Source organism: Meriones unguiculatus, chromosome 1 (genome assembly GCF_030254825.1).
Source record: "Meriones unguiculatus strain TT.TT164.6M chromosome 1, Bangor_MerUng_6.1, whole genome shotgun sequence".
NCBI classification, from domain to species: Eukaryota; Metazoa; Chordata; class Mammalia; order Rodentia; family Muridae; genus Meriones; species Meriones unguiculatus.
The window spans coordinates 24,442,903-24,470,776 of NC_083349.1; the positions used below are offsets into that span (position 1 = coordinate 24,442,903).

The window sequence follows — 27,874 nt, forward strand, 5'->3', positions numbered from 1 at the left end:
GTTCAGTTCCCAGCAACCACATGGTGCCTCCCAACCATCTATGGTGAGATCTAATGCCCTCTTCTGGCGAGCAGGAGTACATGTAATAAGCAAAACACTGTATACATAATAAATATCTTAAAAAAAAAAAAAACAAACAATAAAGAATGTCCACGTAAGGCCACTCAGAACCTGTGTGGCCCAGTAGTAACTGGAACTCTGGTGGGCCACTGATGTTTCATTCTGCTGAACTTTCAGATGCAGTCATCCCCAAAAGAGTGACAGTTTCCACAAGCTGTTGTTGCTCCCAACCTTCCAGAGGTGGGGTCATTAGGAATGCAAAAAGCACCACCCAGAGCTCTGTGGGTAACTCAGCTTTATAGAACATGGAGGTGCCCTTGGAACAGGGAGGGAGGGAACAGGAGGCTCTCCCTGTTCTCTTTGGAAATGATGTCCTAGAATGGAGCAAACGTGGAGCTTTAAGGAGATTGGCTCAGGGCCCAACACTGTAGACTCCTTTTTCATTGCCTAAGGATACTCATGGCCCTAGCTTGGGTTTGTTCGTGCTGTGAAAAACTTAGTTTGCCAGGTCATTCATAAGTCAAGGCACAGAAAGCAAAATGTAGAGCCCATACAGCTTTCAGCAAGGTCCACACTGGACAGGACTCTGTCCACCGAGGCAGGAGCTGTCCTCCCACGTCTATAAGCTAGAGGTGCATCACCATCCACATGGACCTGTCATGGTCCCCTTTCAGCTTAAATGTGCCCACACTGAGGAGCGAAGGACTTCAGGGAGCATCTGTGGCTAGGCATGTCTATTAAAACCTTGCTCCAGACAATGCTGTCCCTTCAGTTGTCCTCTGAGAAGCCAGAGGCCATGGACCACTATAAAGTAGGTGAAGGACATAAGAGCTCAGAACTACCACCTCTGAAGGACCTTGTCTCCCCAGAGACCTCCCTGCTTACAGCACTATTTCAACTCCCAGAGTGTTCAGACTGTCCTGCATCCACTCATCAGCCTCTTCTCTGAAGCCTTCAAGAGCCTTCCTCTTCCACGTGAGTTCTAGTCAATCATGCCCTTGGCTGACAGACAAGGGTTTGTCTTCTCAATATTTCACAACTCTGGCCATACTTGCTTTGCTTTGTGGGCCTTAGCAGGCAGTCCTGACCACCTACTTTACATCTCACTCCCCTTTTTACTGTGAGCAGAACTGACACCAGCCATTTTGGCCAACATCTTCTGAGGTAGAGCATACATCAGTTCAGGAGTTTTTGCTTCCCCAGAGAAGGCAGAGGTGTCTGGGTCTGAGCATGGGCACAGTGTGTATGGAGAAGTGTACAGGGAGGACATGAGAAGACCTGCCAAAGCTCAAAGGCTTGAGTGGGGCTAAAGGACTTCAAAAACATGCCTGGGGTAGGTCAAGGGTTTGGGGATGGGGAAGGAGTTTCGGCCTAGCCTGGCTGGAGCAGACACCGATGAACCAGGCTAACCACTGTATCCTAAGCTAGGGGAAGACATCTAGGTCTCGGAACACAGGGTTCATCCCTGAGATGGAACCTCTCCAAGGGAAACTTGAGAGGATGAAAGCAGCCCACATGGTCCAGAGGCTCCCTGATGACTGCATCAGTGTAGCAGTGATGTCTACTCTGGAGGTAGTTCACAACATCCTGGCTAAGCAACTGAAGAACAAAAGCAACTGATGGCACATACACTTCGGTAACAACACATAGACTGGGCAGGCTGCATTTATGTATTTAGGAATATGCATGTATACACGTGCACGCAACAGCAGTGAATGAAAAAAGTCATGAATTTGAAAAACAAAGGCTGAGTATACAGGACTTGGTGGGAGAGGTCTGCATTTATAATTTCAAGAAATAAAGTAATTTAGAACACTTGAGAACAGAAGTGGCAATTTCAAAGGCTCTGCAATTTCAAAGGCTCTGCACAGCTTAAAGGGTAAAGGAGCACGAGCACCTAAATACAGACTATCAATGCACACACGAAAAGCAGAAAGGACATGGCCTTTTCCTTTGTTTTTGGAGAAAGGGTCTCATTATTGTAGCACAGGCTGATCTAAAATTTGCAATGATCCTCCTTCCTCTGCCTCTTGAGTATTGGGATCAAAAGTGTACACCCGCATACCCATCCCAGTATCTGGCTTTAATTCTTGCACAATATGGAAGTAAAGAGGCCAGGTCAAGGCTGGAGAGAGGGCTCAGGGGCTAAGAGCACTACCTCTTCTACAGTGCCCAGGTTTGGTTTCCAACCCCCCTGTGAGGAGGGTTCATAAGCACCTTCAACTTTAGCTCCAGGGGATGATGACCTACACAGGCTCCATATGTACAGTAACGATGAGACTCTTAAAACAAAATGAAAACACCTCAAAGGTAACTTCATGACCAGCTTTTAAAGTATTAAAAACTCAATTCATGGGGCTGGAGAGATGGCTCAGAGGTTTAGAGCACTGGCTGCTCTTCCAGAGGTCCTGAGTTCAATTCCCAGCAACCACATGGTGGCTCATGACCATCATCAAGGGATCTGATCCCTCTTCTGGTGTGCAGACATACATGCTTGCAGAACACTCATATACAGAAATAAGTGAATCTGGTTTTTAGCAGGGGAGGGAAGCTTCTCAAGGCAAGGTTTCTCTGTGTAGCCCTGGGTGTCCTGGAACTTCCTTTGTGGGCTAGGCTGACCTCACAGAGATCTGCCTGCCTCTGCCTCCTGAGTTATGGGAGACATACATGCAATTCTCTCTCCCTCTTGTTTTTCGAGACAGGGTTTCTCTGTGTAGCCTTGGCTGTCCTGGACTCACTTTGTAGACCAGGTTGGCCTCAAACTCACAGAGATCCACCTGCCTCTGCCTCTGCCTCTGCCTCCCTGAGTGCTGGAATTACAAGCATATGCCACCATGCCCGGCATACAAAGGCAATTTAAAAACAAACCCTAATTCAGGCAACTCTGAGTTGTGTACATTTTGCTTTCTCTGAGTGACTCCAAACCATTGTGCTTAAGAGCTATGTTTAAAATATCTGAGCCAGGTGGTGGTGTACACCTTAAATCCCAGCACTCAGGAGGCAGAGGCAGAGACAGTTCAAGGCCAGCCTGGTTTACAGGGTGAGTTCCAGGTCAGCCAGGACTATACAGTGAAACCCTGTCTCAAAAACACCAACCAATCAACCAAATAAATAAAATCTTTTAATAAACTCAAACTTTATCTTTGTGCGGGGGTGGGGTGACTGTAGAGATGGCTCAATGGCGAACAACCAAGGTTTTCATCCTTGGCACCCATGTGGCAGCTCACGATCATGTCACTTCAGTTCCAGGACATCTGACACCCTCTTCTGACCTCTGTAGCCGTGAGGCATGCGTGTGAATAGACACACATGCAGACAAAACACCCATACACATTAAAAATAAAAACCCTCAATTCAAAAATCCCATATCCAAGAGATGCACCCACATTCTTCTGACACAGGGATATCAACTAATTACCCAATCTGTCAATGGGTGTGGAACTGAAACTGTTAGGTACATCCTTGTTCGTGTATTGAGCTGAACAAATGGACACTTTCTGTTGCTAAGACAGTGTGTTCTTAGTTTTAGAATGGAAAATTTCAAAATATTCAGAAACAGATGGAAGAACTCCCTTGTACTTGTCACCAGCCCAGTGCATCCTCTCATCTTCCCTTGTGTAGATCTGTTCCTCCTGGTTTTTATGTGTGGTGGGTAGCTCCTAAGAGATCCCAGGTAGGGCCACAACCATCCACTTGGCATGTCTTACAGTAAATCTCTGCAACAGATGGGCCAAAGCTGAAGGCAGAGCCCCACACTGGAAGATGACCTCTGGGCTTAAAGGATGCTCTGGGGGGACCTCAGCAGGATGTAGGCGGAGCCTGAAGGGACCGGGACTCCAGAGCAAGGAGCTAAGGCACAGCTGGTGTTGGACTTCTGGCCTGTGGCCTAGGGTTCCCACCACCACACCCTGAGGGCTAAGATGTACCTATGAGGTATGTCTGGATGGGGAGTATCCCTCTTCCACCTTAGCAGAACAAAGCCTGAGTAGGAATCAGAGACCATACCTTCCCCTTGCAGCTCAGAACTTGAGGTTCAGTAACTAGCACTAAGTCACACAGCAGTAAATGAGACTCAGAAGCCAAATCCAGTCTCTTGATGCTAGTGCCCTTCAACCACCACTGGCCTGGGGCCCATCAGCCCTTAGACCAATGACCCAAATACCAATATATGTTGCTAACCTTTCCCACCTGCTGAGCAGCAAAGCTGGGACCTGTCTGCCCTCTGGCTCAAGTCTCCAGCTGCGTGGTAGCCCCTAGAACCTTCTCTAAGGTGTGACAGAGCAGCAACAACCCAAGTTCCTAAAAAGATGTGTGAGCTTTGAGCTGGGCAGTGGTAGCATACATCTTTAATCCCAGCACTTGGGAGGCAGAGGCCTGGTCTACAGAGTGAGCTCCAGGACAGCCAGGGCTACACAGAGAAACCTGTATGTGTTGGGGGGTGAGCTTTGACCAACAGCCATGGACACCCACCAAAACATTACAGGCACCACTTAAGAGAAATGGACAAATCCTGGACCAACACCCGAGATCCACAGGCACCTTACTGAGCAAACAGCAAAGAGAATACAAATGAGAAGCAGACACCAAAATAACAGACTCTTACCTCTTTAATGGTCTGTATCCCAGAAACTGCTACCCAGTATCACTTACAAGTGGGCTTCTTGTCTCTTGATTACATTTTTCTACTTGATGCGTTCATCAGTGACCGATGTGGGATTATCTTCAGTATATGCAGACAGGGCACCCACCTTCTGATTCAAAGTAGCCACTTGTGACTGTCCATAGAAAGGGGGAAGGGTGCTTGCACAGCCTGTGGTAGACTGGGGTTCCTCCACAGCTCCTTCCCAGGGCCTATCTTTGCAGGCATAGCTGTGTGCACCCGGCTCAGCCCTTGTACATAAGTGCACTCAAGGTAACTCCCACCCCAGTCCTGGGAGGCCTCTCATCCCTCCACGAAGGCCATAGCAGCACAGGGGGACAGGAGGTGGTGTCTGGACCCTGCCAGGAAGGCTAGGCAGTCCTGGGCACCCTGAAAATGTGTAACCAGGCAAATTACAGGGTAGTTAGTGGCTTGTCTGGCCCTAGCAACACCCGTTGGAGCAAGTCTCTAAAAACATTTAGGATCCAGAAGGCAACCTGACCGCAGTGTGACAGGGCCCACACCACGGGGTGGAGGAGCTTGCCACAGTGCAGTCGGCTCCTACAGAGGAGTGTCCTTTGAGGGTCCAGGTTGGCTTCCCTCTCATCCCTGTTCATTTAATGCCCAGTCTTACATGCAGACACCAGACTTGAAATCATACAAGCTCCAAGATTAGCCCCATCTTGCTCCTGTATAATCAGTGAGTGTGAATGAGAGAATTCACTGACATCAAATGTCAAACAGGCACTCTGACTGCTCAGACGGCAACACCGGGTCTAAAAGAGCCTCACTTACTAGCCGGGCCACAGCAATGACCAGGAACTGAGGCCCAGCCTGCCTTACTTCCTAGGTCTAACTGTAGACTGCAGCACGACCAAGGAGGAAAAAATAAGGAGGGAACTTTATTTAACATTACATCTGGGAGGGACAGGAAGGAAGCGGCTTCATTTGGTGATGGTGTTCCTGCAGGGAGAAAAGAACAAAGAGGGGTGTGAGGCTGGAGAGAAGGGCTGCCGTGCTCTGCCCAGCCCCGGCCTGGCCTTCTACTCACGCATTCATGCTCTTGCCACTGCCACTGAGCACAATGTACGGTGTCTTCTGGGCCTTCTGCTTCTCCTGGAGCAATGCCACAGTGCCCAGTGGTGTGTCACTGGAGCTCATCTTTTTCAGGAGCTGTGGGGCCAGGGAAGGTCAGCACAGGGGGCGCAGGCCCAGCATATCCCACAACACCCGAGACTGCAGAGCCCACCCCTCCCAAGACCTACCGCCTCCTCATCCAGCTTCTTCATCCGGCGCTCAGTCTTCATCTTGCCTGAACCCTTCCCGTGGAAGCGGTGGGACAGTTGCCGAAATGCCTGTGAACACAAAACGAGCCAGGAATGTCGGCAATGGCAGGCCAGGCCAAGCAGAGCCACGGGTTCACTGGGAGCGTCCCAACAGTGACTGGGAGTGCTGACCTGCCCAGCCCAGGGCCAGGCTCCACAAATGCTGGAAAGAGAAGAGGGTGGGACAAGGATCCAGACCTGGACACCTTCAGGAGGGCTCATGGACACATGCGTTGTGTGCAAACTGCAAGCTAGGAATCCAAGATAACCCTGCCTCTGGAAGCCGGGGCTAAACCCAGCCATGTGGGGCCAGCATAGAGGGTAGGGATGGGAGTCATCCTGGAGCCTGGATATTGCCCCCAAAGATGAACGACCTCAGGGCATGGGGCTTCCACTCTTCCTGACAGCCTGTGGAAACTGCTGTGCTGTACCCACCGGAGTCAGCAACAGAGGCAGGGTTTACAAGGCCCCAAAAGGCGGGCAGTCAGGCCCCTGAACTCCTACCTCGCTGAGAAGGGAGGGTGTCTGTGGCTACACCCTGACCTAATCACCTGTGGTCTGGCCTTACTCACCTCCTTGGGAGTCAGTTTCCTGCCTGTCTCATCCACGTACTCAATCTTAACATCGGGCTTGTAGCCATCCTTTTCCTTGAAGTCCTGGGTGAAGCCCCTGTACTCCTCCCGCCGGCTGTACTTGTCATCAATGGCCCTAGAGCAAGGCAGAGGGGCTCGGGTGAGCTGCCTGCCGCCTATGCCGTAGTCACAGCTGCCCTGCTTCATGCCCCACTGCCACACTCACATCTTATCCTCGATGCAGTACACAGCTGAGGGCAGTGACTTATTGGGAGCCTTCACGCGGGCCACCTTTTGCACTGTGGTCTCCAGCAGCCCTGGGGACAGAGAAGTTGTGATATCCAGGAGGCCTATGCCTCAGGCAGACACAGCCCGGAGACAACCTGAAGAGAAGGGCAGGTTTGGGCCCCAGCTTCCTGTGGGTGCTCTGGGTTCCTACAGCCCTGCTCTGGAGCTAAGTATGCCATGTCTGGTTAGCAGACAAAAACACAGACGTGAGAGGTCAGCACCTCAGTAGTGGAGGCAGCAGAGGTGGGAGCTAGGCCAGGGTATTTGTTCAGCTCATCCTACTTCAAGGACGCAAGAGCCTTAAAGGCACAAAAGAGGGACAGACAGTCTGACCCTGGAGCAGAGAAAGGCAACCAGAGATTCAGGGTCTGTAGAGCTGCTCCAAGCACTGAGACTGAGAGGAAGAGGCAGGAGGGGAGACCCAGGGACACCATGCTGTACCCAGAGGCACACACCCAGCCTTTCGGGGCTATAGCACCCACACTACCAAGGCTCCCACTCAGGGCACACACCTTTGTTCTGACACAGTAGCAAGGCGGCAGCCAGCCCTCTGTTCACAATGGGCTCCTCATCCAGAATGGTGGTAGAGGAAGCAGAGAACTAGAGATGGGAAAAGAGGGAAGTGTGAGCAGGCTACCCCCTCTCTTCTACCCAGTGGCCATCCTTACCCGTACCAGGTTGTGGGACCAGTTTTAACTGACTCTCCAGCTGGCTCTTAAGAGTTTAGTGTCCCTTCTATGGATGGGCGGAGGCTCTGGGGCACTGGACAGCTAGGCTGGGTCTCCACACCCTTGTCCCATCAGTGCTCACATCCTGTTGCTGTTTCTCCTCATCCAGGTTGACGGTGCTCCAGCCAATGTTCTCTTCCCCATCTGAATCAGAGCCACCATTGGCCGAGCGCTCTTCATCTCTTTCAAAGTCCTGGGACCAAAAGTCAGGATGAGGATGGGCAGTCCCAACCCTACCCTGCTAGCATTAGGACCAAAAGCCACAAGCCTATAGACAGCAGGCCAGGGGAACAGTGGACCCACCATGAGCTCCTCCTGCTCCTCTCGGTTGCCAGCCAATCCATAGGTGGGGATCTCCCCCAGAGTGCGGCAGAATTCAGAAGTAGCATTGAACACGATGGCGCCCTTCCGCTCAGGGTCCTCCTCTTCTTCCCAGCCACGCTGGCGAGACTCCAGCTTCTTCACAATCTCCACCACCTGGGGGAGGCAGTGGCTGTGGGCAGACCCGAAGTTTCTGGGGTGATACCACAGAGACTCAAGAACCCACAGATCCTCCCTTGTGACAATGGAAACAAGCTATTCCCACAACCCACAATGCATCTTCCAACCGAGCTCCATTTCCTCTCTGGCCTCTATAGGTTCACTCTGTCCAAACCACCAATGGCTCCCTACTACCCATAGAACCAATACTACATGGAGATAGCAAAGAAATGTACAGCCCTGGTCCTAACCTGATACTAAGCACAGGAGGCTTCTGAGGGAATGTGGGTGCTGCCTGTGAGGACACAGGCTCACATACTCAGTGACAGGTCCCACACCACATCAACTCCCACACTCAGCCTCACCTTCTCACCGCTGTCTCGAAGCTGCTGGAGTTGCTGCAGCTGCCTCAGCCGGCGCCCCTTCTCCAGCTGCTTCTGCAGCTCCAGCTCTGCTTCATCTTCCTCCAGTACCTCTGGGGACCCTGATGAAAGACCTCCCCCATCCTCTGGTGGAGACATGAAGGACACCTGCTCGCACCACCTCCTCGGTCCACAGACCCATCCCACTCCCTTCTAGCCAAACCCGAACCTTCATCACTGATATCCATATTCTCTACTCGAGCATCATCTGATGGTGGGGGCTGGGCCACAGGGTCCTTCTCCTCCTCCTCCAGGGCCTCCTCCTCCACCTCAGGAACTCGGCGCCGACCTCGGCCCCGAAGCCTAGAAGAATGATACACCTTCAGTGAACTGTGTGCCCTAAGCTGGCCCAGCCCTCATACCCACCACTGTATCCAAGCCAACCTGGATCCAAAGTCCCCATCCTGAGTCTGGTCCCCAAGCGGCAGCAAGTCATCGGCCCGCATTACCACCTCCTTTTCCTTCTTTCGGATTTTCTTCACTCTCCGTTTGGTCTTTTTGAAGGTCACCTTCAGAGAAGAGCAAAGGAGTGGGATGGAGCACACAGGAACCCAAAGTCCTAGACAACAGCCCCCTCTATGTTCCTACTGTTTCTCACAGCAAGCCTCCGAAGGTGGCAGCTGGCATCAACATTTCACATGGGTACCCCAGGCTCAGTTAAGTGACTCATGCAAGGCACAAGCTGGTTTGGGAACAGAACTGGAGCATAAACACAGGTCCATCTGGCTACTAGCATTTCCATGGGCTGCCATTTACTGCTCACGCAGGAACCAAGTGCTATGTCAACACCCAGCTTCCCTCCCAAGATCAAGAGAGCAGCTTGTGACCCAAGGAGGCAGAACTCTCCCCATCACAAAGCAAAGAGAGACTCACCATCTCCTCAGGACTGAGGTACTCAGAGGCAAGCCGGGGCCCTACAGAGCTCAGAGACTGAGCCTGCAGCCGGAGCTTGGCCCGGATCTCTTCCAGTTCACGCTCCCTCAGGCCGTCGGCCATACCACCTTGCTCTAAGCGAAAAGAGTGTGGTCGCTCGCCCTCCAGTTCCTCATCGTATTTGGCCAGGATAGACCGGGGTTTTTGCTGTAAGACAAGAAGGTGGCTGTGACCTAGGCCAACTCTGGGAAGCCATGGAGCTTTCTTAGCAGACACCATCTGCCCCAGCTGCCGCCCACGGGCAGACCTGTACCAAATCGTCCACACTCTCATCTTCTGCATAGGGCAGGTAGTCAGGCTTCTTCCTGCGAAGCTCCACGTTCTTGTCTGCCCGCTCCTTATCCACCATGTTCACGTTCACCAGCACATCCTCCCCCTCCTGCAGCACTCCTAGGACCAGCAAAGAGAGCAGTCACCATGAGCCCCAGCTCAACAGTGTCCACAGCCCACATGCCACACCCAGCTCAGTTCACCTTTGTCCTTTAGGGTGAGGACCACAGTCTCCCCTTCTCGAAAGGAATCGATGGCATGTTCCACAGTGAGGCCCTGCAAGTCCCGGGCACTGTACAGGTCCTACAGGGAAAGAACTAGCCAAGTCAGAAGGCAGAGAATCCACACAAGCCTGGGATGCCCACATCAACTCAGTGTCCACCAGATATTCTCCGAAACTGCAGCGTCACCTGTCGCCTCTGCTCAAACTCCTCCTCCACTAGGGTGCTCACACCAAACTCTTGGTCCATCTCCTCTAGTAGCTTGGCCTGTGGAAAGAGGGTGACCAATAACCTCATCATCAGTGACCAAAAACCACCCAAGACTACCAAATAGCTATACAAAAAGGACAGGATGTGGAAGGAAACTGTGGAGAACCCAAATGGCCCTGAGCACAGACCACCCCTACAGAGGACCCCCAACTGCCAACTGCCCTCACCCGCTTCTCGGCCAGGTCCTTCTCCTTCTGCAGCTGCCGGCTTCTCTCGATCCAGGCTGCGGTGTCATCCAGCCAGGGGTCATCCTCCCCCAGTGTCTTTATTTTTCTGAGGAGAGAGTACACTTAGGAGGAAACCAGGTGTGTTTTCCCAGCCCTACCCAGGGACAAGGAAGCAAGAGAGAGTGCCTCCCTACTTGGCCAAGAAACCCTCACCCCAACTTCTGGTTCAGCAAGCGCTTTTCCTTGGCAGCTGCCAACTTCTCCCGTAGTTCTTCACGCTGTCGCAAGGCCATGGGGTTGATGACATCAGCTGCCACGGGCTCCTCCTTGGTGCCCGCCTCTGGAAGGGGGGCCCAGACGTGAGGCTATGCTTGCCCATGGCTGGTGGGGAGAGGAGGGAGCCACTCACCCTGCTCCTTCCAGCTCAGGGGCCAGAAGGGGCCAGGAGAGGGCAAAGAACCCTTGCACCTCCCTATTCCTAATTTACAACCCACTTTTATCACTCCCCATGCTATGACAGAAACCGTTCCCTGTATGGCTTCCAAAGCTTCTCAAATCATGTGTGGTTTTGGTTTTTTGTTTGTCTTTGTTTTCTGGTTTTTGGTGTGTATGCCTGATTTTTAAAAAACAAAACCACAAACTAACACCACCCAGATAGCCTACAGCAACTGAGCACATCCCCGAGCCTGTCTAAAGCCAGGCTGCAGGTACCAGGTCACCCAGAGAAAGCACATCAGATCCCCACTAAGATACAAAGGATGAGTCCTGGCCCTCTGGCTATTAAACGGTGCTGCCTCTGCCCACTAAGTCCTGTCTTCTTCCCACCCAGATGCCCCCACCTTAGCCTTAGCCTCAGCCCTATACTCACCTTTCTTGACAGCATTGACCTCCAAGGGTTTCAGCCCCAACTTTGCCCGTAGTTTACTGAAGGCAAGAAATAGAGGTATTAGGGTCTACCTGACAAATGGAGTATCAAGCGCATTACAGAGAGGGAGGAGGTGAGCAGTCCTAAGGGTAACAAGCAAAGGCTCTGAACTGGGCAGCTTGGGACATGAAGAAGATATGGGCTTCCAGATCAGGGAATGCCAAACTGGGGAAGACAATCTTTCCTCTTGGGTCTTAGTTTCCTCAGCTGTAGCTCCTGTAGTTGGCTAACTGACTCATCTGGCCCTTCCAACTCTAACTGGCTCCATTCAGGGTGAAAAAACTTCTGCAGATGGCTGTCCTAGGTGCAGCTTGCCTCAGGAAAAACAGAATAGCATAGGGAGCCTGTACTCACTTGGTTTCCTCGATGCTAAGTGATGAGGCATCTCCAGAGCTGGTCTTGGAGCTGGCAGCTGGAACAATAAGGACAATGGCTCAAGGGACCCATGAAGCAACCCTGCTGGCTCCAGCTGCAAGGTCAAAGACAAGACCCCTCACCAGCACCAGGCTAAATGACAGCAGAAAACAGTATCCTCCCTTCCTTTGAGCTCAGCAGCAGCTCCTACCCAGGCCCTTGTCCAGAAACACTGCATCTTCCAATACCTCTTTCTGACCCAAGCAAGCCAACTTTCTTCATCCCTCACTGTGCCACTCTAGTTCTCCACACTCTACCTTTAGGCCACACTGCCCTTTCTGCTCTCTGATGATACAGTTCTATCTAAAATCAAGCACCACCTCCTCGATGAAGTTACTGAGCAGAACCACAACTCTGCCTCGAACTACACAGCACTGTCTGTCATTTCTGGCACTGACTGCCCACAGCAGTGTACCAAGTCAAGGAACACTTACCAGTGTATGTTCCCTGCCAGATGTGGACTCTTTAACCCACCCCACAAACAGGAGAGAACTCCAATAAACACCCTACCGAGGAAGGCAGACTTGTCAAATTAGCTGACTAGTTCAAGACAGGTTCTGATCTGGGGGCTGGAGAGATGTCTCGGTGAATAGGAGCGCTTGCTGTTCTTATAGAGAGCCCAGGTGTGACTCCCAGCTTACACTGTCAAACTCATTCCAGGGGATCCAATGACCTCTTCTCACCTCCACGGGCACCAAGCATGCAACATGTACACATACGTGCATGAGAATAAAACACTCAAATGCACAAAATAATCCTTTGTTTAAAAGTTCTGGGTTTGGGCTGGAGAGATGGCTAAGCAGTTAAGAGCACTGGCTGCTCTTCCAGAGGTCCTGAGTTCAGTTCCCAGCAACCACATGGTGGATCACAACCATCTATAATGGGACCCAGTGCCATCTTCTGGCATAGATGTGCACGCAGACAGAGCACTAATATACATGAAATACATAAATCTTAAAAATAAAAAAAACAATAAAAGTTCTGGATTTGCTTAGTGTCCTGTGGTGGGGGACACTGTTGCTCACCCCCCTCTTCGAAGAGATCCTACGACCTAACGGTGGATTTCCTGCCATTCAGATATTCTTCATGTTCCTCTGCCCACAACTGAGCTGCTGATATTTATTCTTATTCTTGTCTCTGTTTCTAAGGCACTTGTATATTTTCCTGAATACACACCAGCCCAAAGGCGCTCTATCCCACCTAAACTGTAGATTTCCCCCGTACACATCAATTACAAAGTTCTCGCAAACTGTGTCATTCTCCTCTACCTCAATTCTGCTTCTCTTCTAAACTCAAGTTCAACAGATGACAACATTATTTACCAGGCCACTCACGCCAAAACTCAAGGAGTCATTTCCTATCCCTAGTCCCACTCCCATCCTCCCCAGGTATTTCCCCAAAACCTATAAAATCGGTCCACTTGTCTCCACACCAGTACACGGAGTAACATGCATACTATTAACCCTCCCTCCTGATCTCTGCACCTCCAGTTCTACTTTTGACAAGCTCTCAGTCCAGGGATATTCACAAAATACCAAGCAAATCAACTCATTTCCCTACTCAAAGCCTTGGCTCCCTACCATCCTCATCACAAAGCACAAATTCCTCAAGAGAGCTTACAGCGCAGGTTCCTTGGTGTTCAGACCCAAGCATATCTGACTGCTCCATGTCTCTCTACCAAGAGCCCGACACGATTCGCCCGCTGACAGGTGTCTCGTGCCTGTCTATGCTCTCACTCACCCAACGCATTACCGTGAAGTGCTAGACAAGAGAGGGAAACAGAAGACCCCGTCTTCCTGAGGCTTAACGTAGGGAGTCGGTGGATAATGCCAAACAGCGAGAGGAAGGGAACACCGGAGGGAAAAAAGCCTCGGTGGTCACCTGCACCCTCCGTCCCGCGGACTCCCAGACCCGGCCCCGCCCCCGGCCCCGCCCTCACCGGCCTCGTAGCCGTCATCCCGCTTCTCCCGCTTCACGCGCCGCTCCGAGGGCTCCGCTTGGCTCCGTTCGCGGCTATGCGCGCCGCCTCGCGCCTCGGCTTCGGCCCCGCGCCTCCCGCTCCCGCGCTCGCCCCCACGCTCGCGGCTCCGCTTCCGTCGTTCGCCGCCGCTGCTCCCGCCGCCGCTGCTCCGGTGCTTGTGTTTCTTATGCTCTCGATGCCGCGGCGGCTGCTCGGTGGCGCCCCCGGTCCCGGCCGCCGCCGTCGTCCCGGCCGCCTCCTTCTCTCCTCGGTGCTTCTTTGACGACCCCATGATTAGCGTGTCCGCCTGGAGCCGGGCCGCCACCCGAGCCCAGACGACGCAAAATGGGAACACTTCCGGGTCGCGCGACGGCCGCCTTCCTGTTGCCGGAAACTAAGAGCGGCTGCTTCCGGGATCTGTCCGAGGGGAGCCTCCAAAGGCTCGTGGGAGGGACTTAATGAGTGCACGCTTCCCCGGCTGCTAGGTACGGTCCCTGCGCACGCGCGCCAGTGGAGCCTGCAGTCAGCTGCCAAAGCCACCCTCTCCCGAGCTAGAAGCTCCTTCTCTGCTTCCTTTCTCTTCCACTGCGATAGTCTCCTTGTGCCTCTCCAAGGGCGGCTCCCTTGCCAATGACTGTCCTAGTAGGCTCCCTGGTGCTGGGGCTCCATCCGGTGTTGGAAAATACCTTGTGTTTTTCTTCGTGCGTGAGACGCCAACTCCAACGGCGCAGCCCTGCAACCCCTTAAACCAGAATACCCTGCGAACCCTACGGGCGTCCCACGTTCCGAGGACTGGTGGATTGGGCCTTTTTAACCTACGCCCTGGACTGCTAAAAAACGCTGTATGAATTTGTGAAACCCGTGAGACTGAGTGCTGTTTTTCGTTTTTACTTAGGTGTTTGGTTTGGATTTTTGTTGTTTGTTTTAAGACAGGATTTCTCTGTGTAGCCTTGGCAGTCCTGGACTCGCTTTGTAGACCAGGCCGACATCGAACTCACAGAGATTCGCCTGCCTCTGCCTCCCCGAGTGCTGGGATTACAGGCATGCACCACCGCACCCAGGTTTTTTTGATTGTATGTTTGTTTCTAAGATAGGCTCTACAGTCTCCCAAACCCACCACAGTCCCTCTGTCAGCCTCCCGTGTGCTGGAAGCCTTTGGGATATCAGGCAGACACACCCACTCCAGGCTCTAGTGCAAATTTGGCACATCCGTGTGCATTCGATGTTTTTTCTCTTTTTCAGGCTGACCGGTTAACTAGGTGGCCCATCTGGGATTCCAGGCAAAAGCCATCATGCCTTGCTTTCCCAGCCTGTTACCTTCCTGGGTTTCTGTTTAATTGGTTGCTTATTTGGTTTGGTTGCTTTGTTTTGGTTTTGAGGAGAGGGCCTTTAAAGGGTCCACATGCTCCCTTCTGATAGTCACTGCTCCTCTGTGGGCTTCCTATATAACACATTGGTTTGGGGGATATGCTCCTTTAAAGCTCTGCTCCAAGTCTGGGAGTCCTCAGAGGCAGGGTCCTGTTCACCCGGATTTCTGGGTCCCCGGGTATGTTGGAGAAAACAAGAAGTCTCAGCTGATTCCTTTCCAGGTGTCCCGGTCCCATTCTTCTGTAGCAGAGGCAGGGTGTTTGCCGAGGAAGAGGTGCAGCCAGGGTACCCAGGGTGTGTGGGAAACAGGTAAATCTAGACCACCCACTTGCCACAACTATCTACAGTCCACAGCCAACTCCCCTCAGAAATCTCACACTTGAGATTTCTACGTACTTGCCATAAAGCGTTTAATTTTTTTATCTCAGGGACCGTCCTGTGGGTCCAGGGTTGGGGAAAGTTGTCTTTCAGGCTGGCTGCTGGAACCCTCTGTCTTTGGGGGGCTCAGAGAAGAGGGCTCCATTTCTGCTCCAAGTGACCGGTGGCTCCTTAAAAACACAGATGAAGGCCAGTGGGCCCCACAGCACCCCACCCCATGCCCAGTGCAGCCTTTCACCTTATGGGCCCAGCTCTAACTCCTGTGCTTGGCTGCTTTGTAACCCTGGGGAGTGACACCCCTCCTGCCTTCTCAGTCGTTTTGGGTTTTTTCCGTGAAGTGAATTTTATAATCTCCGCTGTATACCAGATTACTTATTCTTCTGTGTAAGGGACAGTACCCATAGGGTGACAGAATGGCATCAGCTGCTCGGTGTATTCTTGCTCTGCATCCCAGACTAGCTTTGCTACTTATTTGATCCTGCCTCCTCAAGTAAGATCCTACCCCTCTGGTCACATTGGAAGGTGGAAACAATAGCCCTGGCCCGCCTTCCTGGGTGGAAGGACGGGAGGCTGCTGTGGGTGCCTTGTCCTGCCTCACCTTTGTCTCCGGGGGGTGCCCTCTGCTTTTCCTGCCTCAGCCAGCAGCTGTTCCTCATCTACTCCCAGCGCGGACAGCACCTGGGAAAAGCGCCGATTTGCTGTGAGCCTGGCGTTGGTCTGATGGGAGAAAAGAAAGGTTCGAACTCTTCACCAAGACTTCCAAGGTCACTGTGGGGATCTGGTTATTAAGAGGGGGTCCCAGCCCTCGCTCAGATAGGACCCCACTCCAACTTTGTTTCACTGTACACTAGTTTCTGCAGCTCCTTTGTGTGTTGGGGGCGGGGAGGTCCTGCACGGGTGTTAACTCTCACCTGCATGGCCTGCTGGAACAGGAAGGGCCGGGCCTGCACCCTGTGCTGGATGCCTTGTAGCTCTGCCTGATACTCAACAAAACGCTGTCGTTCTTTGCGCCTGTGAGGAAAACAGATCTCTAGGCAGCTGAACATGGACACTGTCCAGGCCAGAGCCTGCTGGACCTCCTTGAAGCTTATTAATGTAAAACTTTCCTCTGACCCTTACAAAACCATTTCATTCCCATTCCAGCCCTGTATTTCTTGGGTAGGATAATCAGAGTGGGACTTACTTGCCCTGTTTTACTGATGGCTCAGAAAGGTCCCAGGGACCTGTCCTAGACTGTAGGACTGAGCACCTGTCCCAAGCTTTGGCATCTAGAGCTTGCCCAACTTTATGGTCACGCCCAAAAGGGAAAAGCAGTCGTCCTGGCTTTGACCTCCTGCACACCTCTCCCTTTCTAAAGCTCTCCCCCTGTTAGAGCTCTGCAGATGCTGTGTGGAGCATGTGACCAGGGAGCTTTAGCTCTGAGTCCAGGGATCTTCACTATGGCAGGGGTTGGGCAAGCACTTGAAGGTACCCCGTGCCTTCTCTGGGTAGACAGCTTAGAAGACAACAGAGGAACCAATCAGTGAGGAGTATTGAAAGTTAAAGGAACATCTCCCAAGGCTAACATCTCCTGGTGGCTAACATTTGGAAAGCTGAGGCAGGAGGATTGCCTAAACTCAAAGCCAGCCTGGGCTACAGAGTAAGTTATAGACCAGTCTGGACTGCAGAGTGAGACTATCAAAAATAAAAACAAACAAACAAAAACAAAAAAAAAATGGGTGGTGTTCAAGAAATTTTTCCTGTTTATAAAAATCAGTTTGAGGAGCTGGTGGTGCACGCTTTTAATCCCAGCACTCAAGGAAGCAGAGGCAGGTAGATCTCTGTGAGTTCCAGACCAGCCTGGTCTATACCAGGGCAGACAAGGCTACATAGAGAAGCCCTGTCTCAGAAAACCGGAAAAAAAAAAATCAGCTTGAGGATCTTTAGATGTTGAGGCTGGCAGCCTCCTCAGTTTAAGCTCCAGAGACTGCAGAGATGTCCTTTAGCCTCCGTATTTGTGCTATAACAAGAGCTGCTTTACCCTCCATGTGAGGCGCATGCCTGTAATCTAGCACTCAGCAGGCAGAAGCAGGAAGATGAGAAATTATCCTCCTAGTTCTAGCCAGCCTGGGCTGCCTGAGACCGCATGGCTGCTCAGCTAACCCAGTGTTAATACTGCCTTTTGACCTCAGTCCTCACAGGACAGGCATGCCAAGGATGCAGTGGCAGAACCCACAGACAAGATGAAAGGGATAAGCAGACAAGACCTGAAACCTGTGCTAGGCTCTCGGGCAAGTATGTTGGACCTCCATGGAATAGCCAGGGAAAGAACCCTGGAGAAAAAATAATAATAATAACATCCATTGGGAAAACCATGCCAGGATCTCAAACTAATTAAAAAGAGCCTTCACCATCAAGAGAGACTCAGTAGAGCAGTTCAAGTGTGGAGGCAGCCATTGGCTGGTGTTGGGACTCTGCCTTTGCATGACATCCTACGTGCTTTTCTTGCTGTGTAGTTTTAATTTTGTTTTTGAGACGGTTTCACTAGACCAGGCTAGCCTGAAATTCCTGGGACTAATCATGTATGCCACCGTGCCAAGGCAGAGTCTATCACTGAACCCAGAGCTCACCAATTTGCCCAGACTGCCTGGTCAGCAAGCCTCCCAAGTACCAAGAGCATGGGTGCACGTGGCTGAACCTGAGTTCACTTTGTTGATGTTTTTAATTAAAAAAAGAAAAATGCATGCTAAAGATTCAGCTCAGTTCCCCATGCAGCAAGTTCTCTGCCGGCTAAGCCGTCTCCTAGGCCCCTGTTTATTCAGGTTTTGGAGACTGGATTTGCTTTGTAGTCCAGGCTGGCCTCAAATGCACAATCATCCTGTCTCAGCCTCCTAAATGGTAGGATTACAGGATTACAGGCACATACCACCATGCCAAGCTTGTTTTGCTTTTGAGACAATCTGGCCATATTGCGCAGGCTGAACTCAAATTCCAGGCCTCAAGCCACCCTGCTCTGCCCTCTGGGGTCACATGTGTGCAGCATTGTGCACAACTTCCTGCTGGAGAGCTTCTGTCATGGCTGTTAGAAAGAACGCCCAAAACAAACCATAAAAACCAACAATGGACTGGTGCCAGTAGATACCAGCTTTATCATTCCAAAGTACAGGAGGACATACTTCCCCACCACTGTCCCTTCTGCTGCTTGCCTCTCCTCCTGGGCAGCACTGAGGCTCGGTTGGTAAAGCTGAGCCTTCTCATGGGGAAAAGAGTTCCTTTCTGACATCCGTCCCTGCCAGGCTGGAAGACTGCCAGGGAAGATCTGCCTATACCTTCACCCTGAAGCAAGGAAATGCTTTCAGCCCTCCCCTGCACCCATCAGCTGGAGAGTAGACCTTGTACTTGCCAGAGGTACCAGGGCATGGTGGCAAGTGTTTGTGATCCCTGCACTTGGGAGGCTGGGGCACATGGATTGCCACAAATTTGAGAGCAGCGTGAGCTACAGAATGAGACCTATCTCAAAAGAAAAAACTGAGGAGGAGAGACTTCAAGATGGCTCAGTGAGTAAAGGTGCTTGCTGCCCTGCCTGAGGACCTGAGTTCAATCTCCAGGACCGTTGAAGGCTGCTCTTTGACATAGCTGCAGCCATCTTGGTATTCAGCTTCCATTTTGTGTACAAGGTGCGATTAAGTTCAAAATTTTGAACTTTTCAACTCTGTTTCCTAGAAACAGCTATTCACGGCTGACACTAATAAACCCTGCCAGAGGATCAAGCTGACCTATTTTACTGTGATTCCACAGCATCCTAACTTATTCTCTGTTATCTACACACTTGGCTACACTCTGGTTGCACCCTTCTTACCTACACACCTACCCTAGCCCTGCCTCACTTTCCTCACTTAGGAGCAGTCAGCTTACATGTTAGCTGATAACTCGTGTCCAGTCGGCCAAAATGTGTTCCTGCCCTCCCCATTGGCATGTGGTTCTTCCTGTAAAAACCCCGCTGTGAGAACTAGCCGAGTTAGTTCTTTCTGTGAACCTGGTCATGACCAGTCTTGGGGTGTTGCATTCAATAAACCATCCATATATGAGACTAGAAATCTGAGTGGTTTGTGTGGCTATTCTTGGATTAAAACAGGACCCACTTGGTGAAAGGAGAGAACTGATTCCTGAAAGTTTTCCTTAGACCCACATACACAAACTAAATAACTACACAAACTAAATAAACATGCTTTAAAAAAGAAAAGAAGGGGGCTGAAGAGATGGTTCAGAGGTTAAGAGCACTGGCTGTTCTTCCAAAGGTCCTGAGTTCAATTCCCAGCAACCACATGGTGGCTCACAACCATCTGTAAAGAGATTTAGCACCCTCTTCTGTTGTGTATGCCTACATGCAGGAAGAGTACTATATAAATAAATAAATCTTTTTTAAAAAAGAAAAGAAAAAAAAAAGTGAACCAGGCAGTAATGGAGAAACCTTTAATCCCAGCACTTGGGAGTCAGAGGCAGGTGGGTCTCTATGAGTTTGAGGGCAGCTATGGCTACACAGAGAAAGCCTGCCTTAAAAAACAAACAAAATAGGCAGGGTATGGTGGCACACACCTTTAATCCTGGCACTCACGAGGTGGAGACAGGTGGATCTCTGTGAGTTTGAGGCCAGCCTGGTCTACAAAGCAGAGTCCAGGACAGCCAGGGTTACACAGAGAAACCCTGTCTCAGGACACAGACAAGCAAACAGTACCCTGCAGGGAGAAATAAGGCATCTTCCCAACACAGGTCCCTAAAAAATACTGTTCTATAAAGTTACCTTTAAAGTCAAGCTAGCCAGCCATGATGGCACACCCCTTTAATCTCAGTACTGGGGAGGCAGAGACAGTTTGAGTTGTAGCTCTACATAGTAAATTCTAGGACAGCCAGAAGTATCTAGAGAGATCCTGTCTCAAGATACAAATAATAATATTTTAAAAATAAATAAAAGCTGAGATAAGACTGACTTGTCGTAGGTAGGCAACCCGAGCCCTGCCAAATCCTCAGTGCCATGCTCCAGCACAAGAAGCCTCCCCAAAAGGAAGGCAAGCATACAAAGGACGCTATCAGTGTTCAAGTCAGTGGCCTACCTCTTTTTTTTTTTTTTGGTTTGGTTGGTTTTTTGGTTTTTCAAGACAGTTTCTCTGTGTAGCCCTGGCTGTCCTGGAACTCACAAAGCTATGCCTGCCTCTGTCTCCCAAGTGCTGGAATTAAAAGAATGCACTACCACAGCCTGGCCTCGAGTCAATGGCTTAAATGACCGTTCTTAGTCATATCGTCTGTGTCATGAGGTTGAGCAGGGACTCTCATGTGTCCTCTCGCCGAAGGATGAGCCCTGAGACATTAAGTGTAGCAGGGTAACCCAGCGGCTGCTGGGTCTTGCTTCAAGTGTTGACAGATCATTCAAGCGCTCTGCTCTGTGGGCCTCGGTTCTTACTCTGTTCGCCTAGGTGGGTACTGGTACTACCCAGCTCATGGCCCATTAGTAAGAGCTGTTGGATTCATGGATTTGCTTCCTAGAGTACAGTGTACGTTGGGTTTAACAGAACAGACCTGTAATCCAGAACTGGGCCGTAGGAGGATCTCAGTAAATTTGTGGCCAGCATGGTCCATACAGTGAGTTCCAAGACAGCCCAGGCTAGGAAGATGAGTCCATTTCTCAAAAGAGAAAGAGAGCTGGACGCAGTGTTGCCTTGGATGGATTTCTGTGATAGCCTGCCTAGGTGGGTGTTCTAGGCCAACGAGGGTGTATAAAGAGACCCCATCTCAAAAAAAGGGGAAAGGGATGGTAAAAATAGGGAAGATAGTAAAACGCGTTATTCCTGCTGACCCTGCACACTGTTGTCTCCGGGAGTGGAGCCCCACGGATTTTTGTTTTGTTTTGATTTGGGTTTCGGTTTCTCGAAACAGGGTTTCTCTGTGTAATAGCCCTGGTTGTCCTAGGCACACTTTGGAAACCAGACTACACCCAAACTCACACTTACCTCTGCCTCTCTGAGTGCTGGGATTAAAAGCGTATGCCATGACACCCGGCTCCCCTGGGACTATTTACAAGACACATTAGCTATTTTTAAATTTTCAACATCTTAAATATATGTTGAAACACACACATATGTATACATATATACACACATGTATATGTATATATACACACACATATATATATGTATATAGTCTGCATACATGAAAGTGTAACACATTTGTGCCTGGTGTGTTCCCAGAGGCCAGAAGAGGGTGTTGGATTCCCTGGAACCGGAGTTACAAGTGACTGTGAGTACCGTGTGGGTACTGAGAACTGAACCCAGGTCCTTTGTAGGAGCGGTATGTGCTCTTTATCACTGAGCCATCTCTTCAGCCCCTCAACAATTTTTTGACAGGGTCTGCTTGGCTGGCCTGTAATTCACTGTGTAGACAGGGAGTCCACCTGCCTCTCTCTCCAGAGTGCTGGGTTTAAAGGTGTGTGCCACCATGCCCAGACATCTCCGTTTTTCTTGGTGCACATCTGGCACCAAGAAAGAAACAAACAAACAAATAATAATAATAATAATACTTTAAATCGTGACTGTGTGCAGAATACTTTAAGTTTTAATCTAATATCGGAAGGGGTTGCTGTTAGTAACTCAATGATCTTAACCCAGCCCCTTTTCCAGAGGCCTCAGTATCTTCATTTGTAAAATGCAGCTCAGTGGCCTGGCCTGCCTGCTGTGGGGCCCTGCAGCCTGACCCCGAGCACAGCCTCCCTGCCCTGCCCCTCGGACCCTCCAAAGGCTAGCCCCCTACCTCAGATCCTCTAGTTTGCGCTGAGCAGCCAAGGCCCCTTTGTTCTCTCTGGGTGTGTAGGCTGCCAGACAGCGAGCCACCTGCTGCTGCACCTGCTGCTCCCTTGCCCTGCGGAACTCAGCCTGCTGCCTCTCCTTCAGGTGCTGCAGTTCCCAGGCCTGCAGCAGGTTTCTGGTGAGAAAAGGAAGATGTCCATGGGGGATTCGGAGCTTCAAGGAAGTCCAGGGTGGCATAGAGGAGCATGCAGTCCTGAGGGGAGGAGGAAGTATGTGTCTCAGAGAGCCCAGGCCCTGGGAAACAAACATCATTTCTCATGGAAGCCAGGCTTCAGGGAGTAACCAGCTTAAGGCCTTTCCCTACTTAATTATTTAGCAGCGAGATCCACTTCTTGTTCTGTTTTGTTTCTTTGGTTTGGTCTTTTGTTTTGTTTTGTTTTGTTTTGAGACAGGGTGTCTCTGTGTAGCTTTGGCTGTCCTGGAGCTTGCCCTGTAGACCAGGCTGGCCTCAAACTCAAAGACTCACCTTCCTCTGCCCCCTGAGTACTGGGATTAAAGTGGCATTTGCTAACACCGCCCAGTTGAGATCCAGTTCTTCATCTTTGGTCCAGGCCTCCTGAGCACTAGAACTCAGCCTAGGCCCCTGAGCCCCGAGGAGCTGAGCTGCTTGGGACCCTTTGTGTTACTAACACTACCTTGCCCAGCAGCCATCTCTGAGAAAGGGCCAGAGCGCTAACCACTTTACTTGACAGCAGCTAGGTTAGTGCCTAACAGCTTGAGGCACAGTTGGATGGATGAATGTGTGGGAAAGAGTTAAAATGTTGAAGGGATAAATATGTGAAAGAACAGGGGGGCAAAAACAGCTCTCCCCCAGATATCACGGCCACTTTCTTCTCACTGCTCAGGTGTTTGTTGACATGTCATTTCTCCCAGAAAGGCTTTCCCTGGCTGCCCCATCTGCCATCTAGGAATTCCCGTCTCTAGCTACATACTTAGTTCATTTGACTTCTTATGTATCCCTGGCTGGCCTCGAACTCTCCATGTAGCTGAGAATGACCTTAAACTTCTGGCTCCTGACCCCACCTGCAGAGTGCTAGGATTGCAGGCTGCACCACCACGCTTGCACTTTAAATCTGTATTAACAGAAAGAACTAAAAATACCATATGCCCTCATTTCCTAAGAAACCGTTAAACTGCAGTCATCAAAACATGATGCTGAGATACAAGTGCAAACCAGTGGACCAACAGGCCAGAATGCAAGGCTCAGGAATGGTACATTGATTTTTCACAGAGATGCAAAGAAAAGACATGGAGGAAAGGAGAGTTTTCTCACAAGTGTGTTGGAAAACTGGCTATCTATCTTAAAAGCATTAGAACATTATTCCCATACAGTATGCAAACACCAACCCAAGTGGGTGGAGAATTTAAACATAAAACCTGAAACTGTAAAAGTTCTCAGCACATCTTGGTGATGCACCTTTAGTCCCGGCACGTGGGAGGCAGAAGCAGGAGGGTCTCTGTGAATTCAAGACCAGATGGGCTCCATAGTGAGCTCCGGGACAGTAAAGGCTGCATAGAGAGACCCTGTCTCAAAACAACAACAACAAAAGTACCCAGAGAAAACGAAAGGGGAATACTCCATGAGGTTGGTGTGGGCAGTGACTTTTTTTTTTTTTTTTTTTTGCATATTTTTGGTACATGCGTAGGAAATTAAAAGTCTAGGGCTGGAGAGATGGCTCAGAGGTTAAGAGTACCGGCTACTCTTCCAGAAGTCCTGAGTTCAATCCCTAGCAACCACATGGTGGCTCACAACCATCTATAGTGAGATCTGGTGCCCTCTTCTGGCGTGCGGTTGTACATGCAGACAGAACATTGTATACATAATAAATAAATCTTAAAAAAAAAAAAGTCTATACATAGCACAGGAAACAACTCAAAGAACAGAGAAACAACCTAAGAAAGAGAAAACATTTTCAAACAAGCAAAAACACTAATAAAGGATGGGAGGTAAACTCAACACCAGTAAGAAAACCAATTTGAAAGTGGTGGCAGGTAGAGAGGGAGGCTTGCCATACACACGAGTTCAAGCCTTAGGACTCATGTGAAAAGCCAGCTAAAGGCGCACGTATCTATACGCCAGCACTCCTATGACAAGGTGGGGCAGACACGGGAGATTTGGCTCACAGGCCAGGTAGCCTAGAGGACACAGCACACTAGAGAAAGGAGAGACCTTGCCTCAAAGTGGTAGGAGAAAACCAACTCCTGTCACTATACATACATGCCCACACTCACACAAAAGAAATTTTAAACAAGAAAATGGTCAGCTGGGCAAGGTGGCACACGCTTTTGATCCCAGCGCTCAGGGAGGCAGAGGCAGGTGGATCTCTGTGAGTTTGAGGCCAGCCTGGTCTACAAAGCGAGTCCAGGATAACCAAGGCTACACAGAAAAACTCTGTCTCCGAGAGAGACAGAGAGAGAGAGAAAGAGAGAGAGAGAGAGAGAGAGAGAGAGAGAGAGAGAGAGGAGAGAATATATGTCATTAGCGTTGGACAAGTAGGCAGATGGCTGTTCTCAAGAGATAGATTGGTGGATGATCAGAAAGCTTAGTGAATAGATAAAAGAGTGAATGAGCTGGAAAGAGACTGACATAAAAACGGCCCGTTCTCCACCCTTGCCCTCAGTTCTTCTCACCTCTCTTTCCTCCTCACCTGGTAGCCTCCTGTCTTTTGTGGAAGGTACGATTAGAGAAGCTGGCATAAAACAAACTTTCAGCATCCCCCAAGGTAGAGCTCTTCTTGTTCCTGGCAGAGGCTTGGACAGCTGCGCGCAAAACCTTCCAGGTCGGCTTTTGAGGACCTGTCCGTGGGAAAATCAAGTCCGGGTCACACCCTCTCCTGGATCACTGGGCAATCCCACCCAAAATCCAGACGAGCCCCAACCCACCCCAACCCCAACCTCTACCACCCTCCCAACCCTTCCACCTGGGCACAGGTCTCCCAAGCCTGTAGGCACCTCAGGCCTCCAGGCTGCACTCACCACAGTCTAATTCCTCCTGTAACTGCCTGTGCAGCCGATCCAGGTCCCAGGGGCCCTTCAGCTCCTTGGCCCTTGCCATCCCTTTATGTGGTTTTCGATAGCTGGAGCTGTGTCCCTGTCTGTAGCCCTCCAACTCCCCTGCTCCTGAGGCCTTCTCTCCAGAATTGCTGTGCTTACTACCCGAGCTGCCATTTCTCTTGTTGAGGGCGCTGTGTTCCTCCTCTTCCATCACCTCTGAGACCCACTCCTCCAAGAGCAGGTTATGCCCTGGGAGCTGGGGCAGTTCCCCAAGACTCAGATCCCTGTCCCCCTCCTCAGCTTCCTGGCCTTCTGCTTCTGAGCCATCCTCAAACTCTGACCATGACCCTTTGCCTGTTAGGCAGTTGCTACCCTGGCTGGCTGACTCCAGCCCTAAGCTCTCTGCTTTGCCCAGAGGAAGGGCAATGGTGCCGCAGGCCCCCAGCTGATGCTTCTTCCCCAGCCTTTGCGCTTCCATCTTGTGGCCGACAACAAGGTCTTCAGAGAGATGGGCTGTTGACTTGCGCCTGGACTTGAGATGGGGGGCTGTTGGCAAGAGCAGGCATCGTTGGCCCGGGGAAAGAGAGGCACTCGGCTGAAGCAGAGTTTGGCCATCTATGATGAAGCTCTCCCAGGCCCACTGGAAAGGGAAGGAGGGCTTCCGAGAAGGTGGACTGAAGAGACTGGAGGAGAGGGGAGGAGTCAGAGCGAGGGTCCTCCGGGTCCTCTTCATGCCCTCCCTGTCAGCCCCTGGCCACTTACTCCTCTGCCTCAGCTGAGCTTCGTCCTTTCTTGTGCCGTCTCCTGGGCTTGTGTTCTTTCTTTGTTGTCTGCCCTGCGCTCTGAGACCTTTGCAGCTGGCAGCTCTGGTTCTGGAGGTTGTCACCACTCCCAAGGCCCCTCTGGGCAGCGACAGGGGAAGAGGGCAGCTCTGACTAGCCTCCTGTACCACTCCACACCTCCCCAGGGGACTGTAAGCCCAGATCCTCAGGAAACTGAGGTGGAAAGGATTCTACATTCTGTCTGGGACGCGGCTGCCTCTAAAACTTACTGATCACCCACCACCTCTCCTGTTAAAACAGCAAGGGCTGCAGGACCCAGAGTTGGAAGGTGACTCAGCAGGTAAAGGCAATTGCCACTAAACCTGACAACCTGAGTTCGATCCCTGGGACCCTCGTGATAGGAGAGCACCAACCTGTTGTTCTCTGACCTCCACGTGCACACCACTTCCATGCCACCCCTCTCTTACACACACACACAAGTGAATAAAGAACTGCAGACACTGGGCACCAGACCTTTAGGCACTTACATATTTGACCAAGAAACATCTAAGCAGTGCAGGAAGGCTCTTGCTCACATGGCTGGTGAGTGGTGGGACTGAGACCCACACACGTCACTGTTTCCAGATCCCAAATTTGTTACCACTCAGTTCTGCTGCCAGGGAAGTGTTTGAAGTTCCCATCTGATTTGGCCATAATGTATATGAGATTATCATATTGTTCCCCATTAATATATGTATATTGTGGTTGTTATTAGTCAGTTTTTGTTTTTTTATTAAGATAGGGTCTCATGTAGCTGAGGAGAGCCTCAAACTCACTGTGTAGCTGAAGATACATGTGTTTGTTTGTTTGTTTGTTTTTCAAGACAGGGTTCCTCGTTGTAGCCCTGGCTATCCTGGAACTCGCTATGTAGGCCAGGCTGGCCTCAAGCTCAGAGATCTACCTGCTTCTCTCTCCAAAGTGCTGAAATCAAAGGTGTGTGCTACCACCGGCTGGCTGTGGATAGCTCTGATCCTCCTGCCTCCACCTCCCTAGTGTTAAGATGGCAGGCTACACAAGCATGCCTGGTTTGGGCTTCTTTAAATTTAGGGAAATGTCTGGGTCTGATAACACATACCTGTAAGCCCAGATACTCAGGAAACTGAGATGGGAGGATTGTGACTCTAGGACAGCCCAGAAAATTTTATAGAAACCTGTCAAACAAACTCCTCCACCATCACCACTACCCTAGAAAAACCAAACCAAACCAACAACAACAGCTCGCGTTCTTTTGGGTGTCATGCAGGGCTCTGGACTTAGTATAACAGAAACGGAAGGAAGGGTTTATTTCTCCAAATCCCTTTCCTCCCCTGCGGTGTTCGTAAACTATTTCATCTGTCTTCTGTGGTACCTGTCCCTGACCTTCCTGTGACCAGGGCCTGGGCTCCAGTCTCAGGTTTCCTCAAGAGCCTCAGCCAGCCCTGGCCTCCTTTGGCCTAAGACGCAGCTAGGCAGTTGGCAGTTCCCCAACCGGGCCTGCTTCCCTCACCTGCTCCTCCGGAATGATGCTTGATAGAAGTTTGAACAGCCCCGTGCCAGTCCCTGAAATCAAGGGCTCTGTGTTGTGTCTTCGTTTCTCCGATTTAGCCTTACCCAGCAGTTGGTCAGTGTTTAGCATATTGGTACCTTGCCCTCTCCCACCCCCCACGTGCCAGCTCTGGAACTGCCCTCTCTGCTATCTCCATGACAACCAGGCTGTGACCAGTCTGAATAACTCTAGCAAAAAGTACTAGGTAGGGATCAGCCAGGGTGCGTGATGCTGCTGATTTCCTTTCAGAGATGGCGTTCAACCCGACCCAGGACTGC

General features: G+C 50.8%; 2 protein-coding genes across 7 annotated transcripts; both read right to left on the minus strand.

Annotated features, from left to right (window-relative positions):
• Window positions 1-5,581: 5,581 nt before the first annotated feature.
• Window positions 5,582-14,037, minus strand: Sart1 (spliceosome associated factor 1, recruiter of U4/U6.U5 tri-snRNP). 3 transcript variants are annotated; one of them, XM_021638450.2, is made up of 20 exons: window positions 13,654-14,037; window positions 11,655-11,712; window positions 11,244-11,299; window positions 10,589-10,715; window positions 10,376-10,481; window positions 10,128-10,205; window positions 9,921-10,020; window positions 9,701-9,837; window positions 9,388-9,594; window positions 8,899-9,023; window positions 8,684-8,817; window positions 8,458-8,600; window positions 7,916-8,089; window positions 7,695-7,805; window positions 7,397-7,484; window positions 6,823-6,913; window positions 6,597-6,732; window positions 5,965-6,054; window positions 5,751-5,872; window positions 5,582-5,662 (listed from the first exon to the last, which is right to left on the minus strand). In XM_021638450.2, the coding sequence occupies exons 1-20, from the start codon at window positions 13,964-13,966 to the stop codon at window positions 5,644-5,646; spliced, it is 2,415 nt and encodes an 804-aa protein (XP_021494125.1). In that variant the 5' UTR covers window positions 13,967-14,037; the 3' UTR covers window positions 5,582-5,643. The 3 variants fall into 3 exon arrangements, with proteins under 3 accessions (XP_021494125.1, XP_021494124.1, XP_060240502.1); XM_021638449.2 differs by having other exon boundaries at window positions 9,695-9,837; XM_060384519.1 differs by lacking the exons at window positions 11,655-11,712; window positions 13,654-14,037 and having other exon boundaries at window positions 9,695-9,837; window positions 10,589-10,756.
• Window positions 14,038-15,435: 1,398 nt separating this feature from the next.
• On the minus strand, window positions 15,436-27,686 carry Tsga10ip (testis specific 10 interacting protein). 4 transcript variants are annotated; one of them, XM_021638485.2, is made up of 8 exons: window positions 27,558-27,686; window positions 26,013-26,152; window positions 25,233-25,933; window positions 24,905-25,052; window positions 22,201-22,371; window positions 16,332-16,431; window positions 16,019-16,137; window positions 15,436-15,590 (listed from the first exon to the last, which is right to left on the minus strand). In XM_021638485.2, exons 1-8 carry the CDS (start codon window positions 27,684-27,686, stop codon window positions 15,467-15,469), a joined length of 1,632 nt encoding a protein of 543 aa, XP_021494160.1. In that variant the 3' UTR covers window positions 15,436-15,466. The 4 variants fall into 4 exon arrangements, with proteins under 4 accessions (XP_021494160.1, XP_060240511.1, XP_060240520.1 ...); XM_060384528.1 differs by having other exon boundaries at window positions 22,201-22,449; XM_060384537.1 differs by lacking the exon at window positions 22,201-22,371.
• Between the last annotated feature and the right edge of the window lie 188 nt (window positions 27,687-27,874).